The sequence below is a fragment of the Myotis myotis genome, unplaced genomic scaffold, assembly GCF_014108235.1.
Source record: "Myotis myotis isolate mMyoMyo1 unplaced genomic scaffold, mMyoMyo1.p scaffold_m19_p_6, whole genome shotgun sequence".
NCBI lineage: Eukaryota > Metazoa > Chordata > Mammalia > Chiroptera > Vespertilionidae > Myotis > Myotis myotis.
In genome coordinates, this window is record NW_023416368.1 from 50,789,206 (window position 1) to 50,801,282 (window position 12,077).

The window sequence follows — 12,077 nt, forward strand, 5'->3', positions numbered from 1 at the left end:
CTAGCTCAGAAGAAAATACTATAAAGTTTATAATTAACAAATAAGGATGATGGAGTCAAATATCCATGATCTATGGGTTATTTCATAAGTACACATATTTATTTTTTCACTTGTTACTGAGTGTGGTATTAATGTTTCGCCCATTTTACAGGTGAGAAAACTCAGTTTCAGAAAACTGGAGTCACTTGCTTGGACCACTTCAACAGCAGGCTATTGATCAGACATTACAGGGTCTGCTTCCAAAGTCTATGCCTGTCCACAGCAGTGTCGCTCCTGAGCCCAGACTGATGGCGACTTTAATTGTCTTCCTTTAGGCAGCTTCATGAGAGTTTTAAAAAGCAAAAATCTAATAGCCTCAAGGAATAGAAGCACACATGATTTATCACATTGCCAGACTAAAAACACCATCCTTAGGTAGTATCAGCCCTCAATTAAGACCACAGTCATGAGTTAATGAACAAGTTATTAGACAGAGAACAGTAATATCAACACACACACACACACACACACACGTCTATTAATGTGATGCTCCATGAAAGTCATTAGTCCCAACACTATAAGGCTAAATAATTCTATGTAGCTATAAAACAAAACAAAATTGTTGTGATATTACTCAGTATTTTAAGAGATCATTTACAACCCAGCGTTTTGTAACCCCAGTCAAAAAAAGATAGATCACCAAGACCTGGGTAAAGATCAATTGACTTATACAATCAACCCACAAAGTATATTTTTTTTATAAACTGAGGGAAAATAGTGTGTATAGGTAGGCATAGAGAAGCAGAGCTTTCAATGTAGCTGTCCAATGAAGTATTTGTCACCAGGCCAAGATGGGGCAACTGCAATAGCTCTATTCTCCTATCACACAAGTTTCTTTCTCTATGGAATTCTACCAACGTATCTTATAACTTGAACAATGGGTCTCAATGTTGGCTGCATATGAGCATCACCTGGAGAATCTTTAAAAATGCTGATGCCAGGGCTGCACTTGTTTATGTTCCTTTAAATTGTTGTGTTTCTAATCACTCAAAAAGACTGCATACAGAAGCAGACCTGACAAGGCAGTCCCTCCCATTAATCAGACAATAAAGAGATCTGCAAAAATATTAAACAGTGCCACTCTCTCAGTATATAGTATATAAATTTCCTATATGCGTTTTTAGTTTTCCAAAATACACCAATTTTAAAAACATGTATTACTTCTGTTAATGTATAATGGGTTTAGTATTAGCTATTTTAAGTGAATTATCAGATACTTTAAAATTCTCTTAGTTTTAATTTCTATCGGGTAATGTGGTAAACATCATAGTTCTTAAACTCCACAAAAACAAAAGCCCTTTGGGATTCCAGGTGATTGTTAAGAATGTAAAAGGATCCTGAGACCAAAAGTTTGAGAAGCACTGCTATCGGTGATCCTCACATTTAGGATTTGTCTTTCATGACTACTAGGTCAATCCTGCCATTTAAAAGAAGACTGCAGAGTCTTAAAGATGGATGTCATGTTTACTCTATGCACCCACTAATCCCGCCTCTCTAAATCACGTGGTTCACTGAACATGCCTTGTTCTCATCTCTCTCCATGCCTTTGCATATGTTGATATGTCATTGTAAGCGCTAAGGTTATGGGTTGAGGAAGGAATAGTCACTTCATGGACTTATTGTCTAGCTGACATCAGGAAGAGATGGTAAATAGCAAAATGAAAGTAAAATTGGGTAACTGAATAAAGTGTTCACAGGGGTATTTTGCCTGTATGGGTGAGAATGGGTTTTTCTGAGCAGGTGATTTGATTAAGACCTTCATAAAGAAAAGGAACCAGCCCTGAAAAAAAAAAATGAGGGAATAGTATTGTAGGCCAAGACAATATCAAGTGCAAAGGCCCTGAGGTCAAAATGGCTGAAAACAGTGATTGAATTAAAGAGAAAGAAGTGGAAGATAGAGTCAAAGAGAGGCAGGGCTCTAGCAACATAGGCCCTATATTCTAATCGCAGTGGGAACTCTAGCAGGGTCTTGAGCCAAGAAGTGATGTGATCTTTTTCGTGCTTTAAAAATATTACTCTCATTCTATATGGAGAACAGACTACAGAAGGTCAACAGTAGAAAGAATGAACAATTTGAGACATTTGCAAATTAGTTTTATTACTTTTCTATAATCAAGGTCAAGCTAAATGTTTAGGTATTAAAGAGATAATTATTGAGTAGCTTTGAGTCATTTAATGTTTCTGAATATTTATAGAAAACACTTCAATAGTAACAGAGAAATAAAGTCATTATATAAATTTCTTATATGTACAACTACATTAATCTATAAGGATAACAATGCTCAACTGGTCACAGGAATATTTGTAGATAAATAATTATCTAAATGCATTTAGTGATAAATAAGAAATGTTGTACTATTTATACCTTATTTATCTTATGGATATTAAGAAATAGCACAACTTTTTAAATACAAACATCTTAAAAAGAAGCATGGTATCTTAGAGCATGAGGGAACTCAATTTCCTGAGGAAAAAAATCAGCAACAAACTAAGTGATGATAATCTATAATAATAAAAGCATAATATGCTAAATAGACCAGACATCCTTCCTTCCTGACAAAGCCGCAGCAGGTGGGGGCTGAGGCTGAGGTGGCAGAGGCCCACGACCACCGTGGGGGGCGGGGGGTGGGGCAGCAAGGCCCTTGCACGAATTTCATGCATTGGGCCTCTAGTAGAATTATAATTACTAAAGAAAGCCCTATGAATAATATTGTTTAAGGATGATTGAGCACTTCTGGCAGGCACATATGACAGCAGTATTTTGAAAATATCTTCATTCTTACATCTTTGCATCTGAATCATGTCAGCAAGCAATGATCTGAAAACTCATGAATAGCAAATAGTGATGCATGTTTGAACGAATATAAAAGGGAAAAGCAGCACCTTTAATTGTCCAACCAAACCCTTTCTTTCCAGCACAAGAGACCAATTAACAGGGCTTCTGAACAGCATCTTTCCACTGGGCACAATTTTGCACATCATTGGGCCCGACTTAAAATACACTTTGGAAATCCAACTCTGGGCTTTTTAAGTTAAGATTGCGGAACATTCTACATCTGCACTGGACCACTAGCTGCCTGTGAGATGGCTCTTTTCTTTTCTATTTAAAATTTTTCTGTCTGTTTCACAATGTAAACTGGCAGTCAGAACCAAGTACACACACACACACACACACACACACACACACACACTCACAAATGCATAGAAGTATTTGGCAAAACAATTTAAGTCCATTAAACTATAACCAACAAATGCCAAAATATCCCTACTTTCTCAAACCACTCAAAGCTTTTAAAATATATCTTCTTGATGTCTGAACACTTTACTGTCTCAAGGAAACATATGAAACCTAGAATCTTAATGAATTTCTTAAGAGTTGGAATATCTCTGTGATTAATAATGCATGTCTTATACTTAGAGTTTCTGCTTGGTATTTTGGCTGTCTTGGTGCCTAAAGTGGCAGGCACAATTGGAGCTACTGGGTTCAGACATCTGAGAGGAAACTATTTAAAACCAGGTGCTCTAAGCAAAGTTCACTGGAAGATATAAGAGAAACAAGGGGCATTTTCATGTACTCTCCTTATTCAAAGTTGTACTTTTACCTTTTGCACTTCTTTCTTTGATGCTGCCAGGAAGAAACTTTCAAACATTCTCAGATAGGGGTGCTCAGTATTGCACAGACAAGATGAGACCGCCATCAGGAAATGCAGAGACTTTAATCATGCGGAGTGGGATTCTGCCTTCAAGGAATGTGGTGTGCAGGTTAATGTTTAACAACTGAGGATGGCGATGGTTCATAGAGTGGGCCAATTTCTGTGGTGTAAATACTCCCACTCTTGCCCATTTAACTTGAGACAACTGACAGTAGAGTTGGGAGAAGCGCAACTGGGGCTAGTGGAAGCAGACTGCAGCACACCACCATGGGGCCAGGGTGTGGAAGCCAGTATAGCAGAGGGCCTTCGGACCCAGACATGCTGATATCCTAGTGTATTGTGAGCCTGGCTGGGGCTAACTCAGGCATCTAATTCAGGAAGAACTTAGGATAACACAATTCTATTCCCAACAGTAATTTTAAAGTAAAACCACCTTTAGTCTCACATCTCAGGGTATAAGGCCATCTCTCAAAAACCAATGATTTCTATTAATTTAATCTCAGCAGAATTCAATTGTGTGTCCAAGAGGTGACCAGCACTATCTATTCCATCCGATTCCCAGTAGCTGCTGAGGAATTCTTTTCAAATCAACGGAAACTTTGACCATGGGAAAGATGCAGAAACACACTAAGAATCTGGCTCGCCAGAGTTGGTCTCATGACATCTCTGGGCTCCAGGGTCAGGTTTAAGTGCCCTGGCAGTGAGTACTGGATGCTTCAAAATGTCCTCTATCTTCAGAGTTTGTGATTATGGTCTTGATCGTGTGATGCATCAATGTTTAGAAAAGTATTTTCACTCAATGAGCCACAAAGCTGGAAAAAAACTGAAGTTGTCAGCATATCCCCTGGTCCATAAATAAACTTGCTCAGAACCAGAACTTCTAAATTGTTGTCTAAACTCTTAGGAAGTCTTCTACTGAGGAATTTTAAAATTTTATTCAAACAAATTTCTTTAAAGGGAATTAACTATGCTAATAATTTCACCTGATTAAGAAAGCTCATTTTTAGAACAGCTGTTTTGTACAAGATTTATTTCACAGTTTATTTCAAACTAAGCTACATGATATGATAGTCTGTGCTTATATGACCATGTTTGAGACTTCAGACACTATGACATTAAAAAAATAAATTTATGACACTATAATTAGACTTTATTCTTGTTTATTTTCCTTCTTTTCTTCAAATTAAGCATCAAGGTAAGTAAACATAGCTAGACCTTACAGGTTTTGTAATAATAGGTTACTAGCCTTCATAGACACATCCATATTCATAAAAAGAACAATGGAAGAGAAGAGTATTAAACGCTATTCTTAAAAAAAGAAGGAAATATTTCTCAGTGACATTGGGAAATGGATATTTAGTTATTATTAAGAGGGGGAAAAATAAAAACATATATAGTAAGGAAGTAAAAAAAAAAAACAGGTAGGAAAAAAGACAGGTTCACATTCATCATCATGAAAACCCATACTGAGTGCTCTATCCTTTATGAGTTAAGGGGTGCTGTGCCAAAGGAGACATTAGAGATAATTTAATCTAACACCTTAAAAATTTGCAAAATATAATTTTTCCAGCTTTACTGAGGTATAATTGACAAAATTCTATATGTTTCGGGTGTACAAAGTGATGATTTGATATACATATACATTGTGAAATGATTACCACAATCCAGCTAATTAACACTCCCATCCCCTCACATTAGCTACCATTTTCAGTGTGATGAGAGCACTTAAGATGTACTCTCGCCGGACCGGTTTGGCTCAGTGGATAGAGCATCTGCCTGCGGACTGAAGATGTACTCTCTTGGTACCATTCAAGTACACAGCGCAGTACTGTTAACTATAGTCACCATGTTTACTAGTCCATTAGATCCCCGGAACCTCATCCTATAACTGGAAGTAGGGATACCTTGACAAACATTTCGCTGGTCTCACAATTAGCTCAGAAGAGTAAGGCCTAGACTCAATGCTCTATTGTTTTCCTTTAAAAAGGTACACATGCATGTACCTCTAAGAAAACCTCGAAACACAAGACAGAATACCATTTCAGGTACATCCTGATCACAGCTGTGAGGAGGGCACGTCGGCTTGTCTGATTGAATTAGCTGGGACCTTTCGTTTGATCTCTGTGCTCTTTTCCCTAAAAGTCAGGCCCTTGGATCAGCAGCTTTGGGATCTCATGGGTACTTGTTAGCAATGCAGACACCTAGGTCTTGCCCCAGACTGCGGAGTGAGACTCTCAGGTGATCCTGAGGCAAGTGCATTAGGTTTGAGAAGCCTCGAAACAAAGGGCACATTCTTTCAAAATGAAGGATAGTTTGCTAAATGACCAAATCTTTCCCTTATATTCTTTGCCTTTTTCAAATTCTATTTTTCAGAAATCAGGAGGATTGAAAAATAATAATATATTTTGTACAATTAGTTAAAATAGATAAAGATATATTTTATAATAGAGTTCTCATATATGAGAAGAAAGGAAGACTTGTTCATAAACACCACATAATTCAACAGCATAGCTTCATTGCATGATCTTGTACTAAATCCACGCGGTTTTTGTTTGCTTTGTTTTGTTTCAAATAGATACCTCATTAGGCAGTGCGTGAACTGCCTCTAAGTACTGAATGGATGAATTATTTATGGTGCAACCACACCTGTGACAAACACTCCTCTGAAACCCCTCTAGAATTCTGGTCTCTCAAGATCTCCCAAGGATGATGCCTATAACTCAAGCAGGCTCACTAATGCCCTGTCGTCTAAGTCCTGGGAAAAATGCCAAAAAAAAGTAAGTCTCTGTAGGGATCCAAGAATTTCCAAAGCCGCTGGAAGAGTTATAAAAAGAAAGGCATTTGTCCATTTCCATGGGAGCTTCTTCGCTTCTCCCACTTTCTTTATTAATAGTAACTCAGATTTAACCTTTCAACAACAAAAACACAAACTTGAGTGGACGGCTTCCTACCGTTTGCTTGGGGCCCAGGTTGCTTCTCTTCCCGAACTTCAGCTTCCAGCTTCGGGCCTGTTCTTTTTCTAGTCCTAACTACCTTGTGTTCACTTCTCACCATATCTTATCTCAATCATCTTACTCTTTAGAATTAAGTCATTAATAATAGAATTGATTTTCTTCCTCAGAACCCCAAGTTTCCCAAGAATGCCTTAAGGATGTCTTTGCTTTCCATATGCCAGAAGGAGAGAAATACGGATGCAAATCTAATGGATATTTACTGTAGAATCACACTTCCTGTTACGCTATTCATGTTTAAATTTTCAACCATGAAATACAATCTGAAATTTAAAAACAGTGGCTTTCAACACCCTTGGGAGACATGCAGAGTCAAACATAAAACTGCAGAACATGAAGAATAGAGTCAATTGACTTTTAAAAAGTCGTTAATCTATTTTTATCAGAAAGAAAACTGCATGATTATATACACATACAGTTTAATAAGTACAAATTATCACCAGTGTAACCACCACCTGTGGAAGAAATAACTCAGCCAGCAACCTAGAAAACCTCCTTTTTGAGCCTTCCCCCAATACAACCCAACCTTCACCACAGTAACCATTGTCCTTTTGTAATGATTTCCTTTCTTTTCCTTATAGTTTTACAACCTCAGACTGCACCTGTACGCAGAGTGTGGCTTTTCTTTTTGTCTATCTTTTCACTTAACATAAAATACAGAAATATTGTATGTATTCCTTTGTCTTGCTTTGTTTACTCAACACATTTTTGAGATTTATCCAAGTTGTTGCATGGAGCTAAGGTTCATTTATTTTCATTGCCAGATAGTAATTTCTTGTAGGACTATACCACAATTTATTTATCCCTATTACTCCTGATGAATATTTGGATTATTTCCACATATTGGCTGGAATGAACTAGAATGAGCTGCTGCTTTGAGATTCTTATACATATTTCTGGAGCACAAGTACAAATCACTTTCTAGGGGAACTGCCCAGGAGAGGAACTGTAGGGTCTTTAGAGTCACATCTTCTTCAACTGGACCAGAATGCAAAACAGTGCTTCAAAATGGTTATATCATTTACTGTCAACCATATGAAAATCACACATATATTTTTATACTTGAGACTATCCAGATTTTTAATGTTTTTCAACTGTTGATATGCAATTATATCTCATTTAACATTTCTCCGCCTACTATTAATGAGAATGATTCTCAAATGTGTACCAGTCACTTGAATGTTCTTTTTGGTGAAGTGCTAGTTTAAGTAGTTTTTTTTTATTTTTTATAGTTGTCTTATTTTTTGCTGATGTAGGGGAGGCTTTCCTCTTTGTTTGTCTGTTAATCCTCACCTGAGGATATTTTCCCATTGACTTTTAGAGAAAGTGGAAGTGGGGGAAGTAGCAGGAGAGAGGAGACAGAAACATCTATGTTAGAGAGACACATTGATTGGTTGCCTCCTGCACTCACCCCAACTGAGGCTGTGATTTGAACCTGCAACCCAGGCAGGTGTCCTTGACCAGGAATTGAACCCTCAACTCTTTGGTGTGAGGGCTGTTGCCCCACCCACTGAGAAACACCAGCCAGGGCTATAGGGGTGGCTTTATACTTTTTTAAAAAAAATTGATATTGAAAGCGAGAAAGAGGAAGGGAGAGAGAAACACTGATTTGTTGTTCCGCTTTTTAATTCATTCAATGGTTGATTCTTGCATTCTTCCCTGACTGGGAGCCAACCTAAAACCTTGGTGTATCCGGACTAATCTCCAACCAACTGAGCTACCAAGCCAGGGCTAGATATTTTACATATTTTATAGATACAATGGGTCTTAGTCCTTTGTAATTTATATGTGTGGCAGATATTTTCCCACAACTTGTCTTTTCATTCTTTCTATGGTTCCTTTTTCACCTGACTCTCTTAAACGTTCACATTTGAAAACATATGACAACGTGAAGGAAAAGAACTATATAATCATATACCTTTAAAAGACGATGTCTCAAGAATGTATCCAATATCATTATCCCCAATTTTGCATCCTAGAAGTGATCTGTCAGCACTTGCTGTATCATCCTAAAATTGCCTATGTGTTACTTTGCAAATGCTTTCAAGTCTCTCCATGAGTCTGAAACATTCCCTTTCACAGAACCCTAACATCTAGGCACTGACCTATATATCTAACAAATACTCTAATAAAACCCCAGTTGATTAAGTGCCACTGGAGAGAATAGCCATCTGACTGTCCTAGTAGATTAAAATTGCAGAAAACTTCGAAAGAAAATAACATATCCTGCTTGGAGAAATCTCCTCATTTGCCTTGACATAGGCCCAACAAATGAGGGACTTCTTTTTGTTTTGTTTTGTCCTGCCTTTCTCATTTAACAAAACAAGGCTCTCAAAGCCTTCTAAAATGCCTCATAAGTATTAAATATTTGTTATTAATCAATTCTGATTATCCCAACCCAGAGAAAAACTTGCATTTCAAATATTCTAATTTCCATACATTGCAATTTGTGCCAAATCCTATTTGCTCCTCCAGATCCTACGTTGCCTTCCGCCTCTGAGCTCTGTGTACTGCATCAAGCGGCGTCCTTGTCCTGTGACTGTCAGTTGGGGTTTGACAGAGGGACCCTGGCAGCAGTTTGGGGGGCCCGAAGGGGACGGGAGGTGGGGATATGCATGCCTTTTATTCCTTTCCTGCCAGGTAGCTTCTGGTTGGCCATGTCCTTTCACCAAACTGGCCTTCTCCATGCAAGGCCCTCTGTTTTCTGAAAGCTGCTCCCCCTTCTCTCTCTTGGGCCCTGAGTGATAATAGCTCTATCATTATTAAACCAGGTTACTGTGCTACCCTTTGCAAACAGGCCCTTTGTAAATAAACCCTCCTGGAATTATCCTCATTTGCAAGTGCCATCTGTTTCCTATTGGGACTGTGGCTGATACAGGTTTAATAGCCATGCTTGTGAGCAAAAAAAGAGAAGCAACACAAAGCATTAAGGTAGATTACCGAAAGTGCTGCCTCCCTGGGCTCCTACGGGCAGCACACAGAAGCAAAGTCCTCTTTTCTATGGAGCTAATGGCATAATCAGGGAACACAGAAATTATGTTGGGCCCTGGGAATGTAATAAACAATGAAGAACAAAATTATTCTTCCCTTGGAAGGACAGGTTCTTTATACCAGGACTAAGTTGTAGACCCTAATCATTACCTGCAGCTGCAGCCTGAAAGCACCGAGTAAAGCGCTCCCCTCACACAACAACACTTTGCACCCTCTTCTCGAGCTTATTCATTCTCACTGCCACGTTTTGAAACATTATTTAGTGCAGGAAAGTGAATTATGTTTCCATGACCCCATGAATCCTGGATCTGAATGTCATTCAGTGTGGGGTTTTTTTTTTCCCTTTTCTTACTGTGTTTTTTTCTCTTTCCCTCAAGTAAAAAAGGCAGTTCAGCTGGTGCTTATGTATCTATTAGAGGCCCCGTGCACAAAATTCATGCACGGGTTCGGTCTCTAGGCCTGGCCAGCGATTGAAGCACTAGCATCTGACGTCTGGGCCCTGGGCAGCACCTGTGACCCTGCTCACACCCACCTCGGCCTGGCGCCGCCCATTCACATGCTCCACAATCCTGCCGTGGCCCCGCTCTTGTTGGGGCCCATCAGGGCTGGCAGTGCCTCCACTGCTGCCTGTTATCAGTGCCAAGTTGCTGATTCCCACCGTGTTCCACGCTGCCCCCTGGTGGTCAGCACATGTCATTGCGAGCGGTCAAACTCACGGTCTGCTGGTCGAACAACCACCCGAGGGGACAATTTGCGTATTAGGATTTTATTATGTAAGACTCCCCATTGTACAGCTCTCTTATTTTCTCATGCTTTGTGATAGTATTCAGTAACAAAAATTTCTCTTATTCGTAGTTCATGCAAAACTAAAAAAGCAATGATTAAACTGGAAAAAAACAGAACAACAAATTATAACTAGTTACACAAATACATGCCTCGGGATGCTACAAAGAAATGTTTTTGTTTCTCAGCTACAAGACTGTTTTTAAGGAAAAGCCTTATTACATATATACTATGGAAATGAAAGTCGCTCCAAACTAGGGTAATTTAATACCACAAAAAGCACATCAAATGGAGAGATTTTATTAACTGAAATTACTAAGTGGAAATGCATATGGTGTATCTGATGAAGGACATATGGTGGGGGCTGCTGAGGCAGCCTCATTTCGAATATTTCCATAGAAAAAGATCAGAAAGGCTTAGTTGCAGGATCTCTTGAAAGACCTCAGGGTGGCTTTCATGGCCCCTGCCCCCTGGTGTTCCTGCCGTGTATAATCCCCTTGCCTTGGGTGTGGAGAACACCTGTGACTTACCTCTAACCTAGAATATGGCATAGTAATGATAGAATATTACTCTTGAGATTGTTATATTGCATGGCAAAGGTGCTAAGATGCTGGCCTGTGATTACATCACGTTACATAAGACGTTTTTAGCAGATTGCAGCCAGAGACCCTTCTTGTATGGAGTAAATGGCCATGTTGGAGAAGCTCCCAGGCAAGAATCTGAAGTCAAGAAACTTCAAGTCAAATGCTGGCAAATATCGAAGGCCCACAGTCATACAGCCAGAAGGAACCAGATTCTGCCAAGCACTGGAATCAATAAGGATCGACTCTGCTCCACTTGGCAGCCTAGCCAAGACCTTGTTTGCACACTCGGGGTACTCAGCTAAGCCCAAATCCTAACCCAGAGAATTATGTATTGCTTTAAGGTGCTAAATTTGCGATGATTTGATATACACTTCTCTAGCCCTCAGATTCCTTGCATGAAAAATAGAAACGATACAACTTCCAGAGTGGTTGCAAACTTTAAATGCAATACTGTGTCCAACGCATACTTCCTAGGACCAAGCTCTCAGAAAGCTCCCCAAAATTGGTAGCAACAAAGATTACTACTGGTATAGCAGAAAGTTAAATCTCAGAATAGTGAATACAAGATGAGGTTTCAGAAAGAGGTGAGTTCTACTAATGTTAATAGCGAAGATGCAATCAAGTAGAGTAATGATTAACCAAAAACTTAACAAATTTGGGACTAGCACTAAACAAAATCGAGAAATGGAAGACATTGGTCTTGCGCGTCCTCCTCTTATCCTTTCAAGTCCTCCCCACCTTCTTCCTACACTCTCTCGGCTCTCAGGTTTCTCCTAGCAGTGGAGATTGTTGAGGATTGGGAAATCTATTTTTTAAAATATATTTTATTGATTTTTTTACAGAGCGGAAGGGAGAGGGATAGAGAGTTAGAAACATCGATGAGAGAGAAACATCCATCAGCTGCCTCCTGCACACTCCTTACTTGGGATGTGCCCGCAACCAAGGTACATGCCCTTGACTGGAATCGAAATCGGGACCCTTCAGTCCGCAGGCCGATGCTCTATCCATTGAGCAAA

At 39.2% G+C, this 12,077-nt stretch overlaps 1 protein-coding gene across 5 annotated transcripts in view; it reads right to left on the minus strand.

Moving 5' to 3' along the window:
- Nucleotides 1-12,077, minus strand: part of INPP4B (inositol polyphosphate-4-phosphatase type II B) — a 563,010-nt gene that overhangs the window by 197,748 nt on the left and 353,185 nt on the right. Inside the window, exon 1 of one of the 5 annotated variants that reach the window (XM_036311864.1) lies at nt 3,642-3,773. The exons of the other annotated variants lie outside the window; for them this stretch is intronic. Within the exon in view, the coding sequence (XP_036167757.1) occupies nt 3,642-3,737 (96 nt within the window). The 5' untranslated portion in view covers nt 3,738-3,773. Of the gene's footprint in view, nt 1-3,641; nt 3,774-12,077 lie in introns of those variants that run through there. 5 annotated transcript variants of the gene reach the window in all.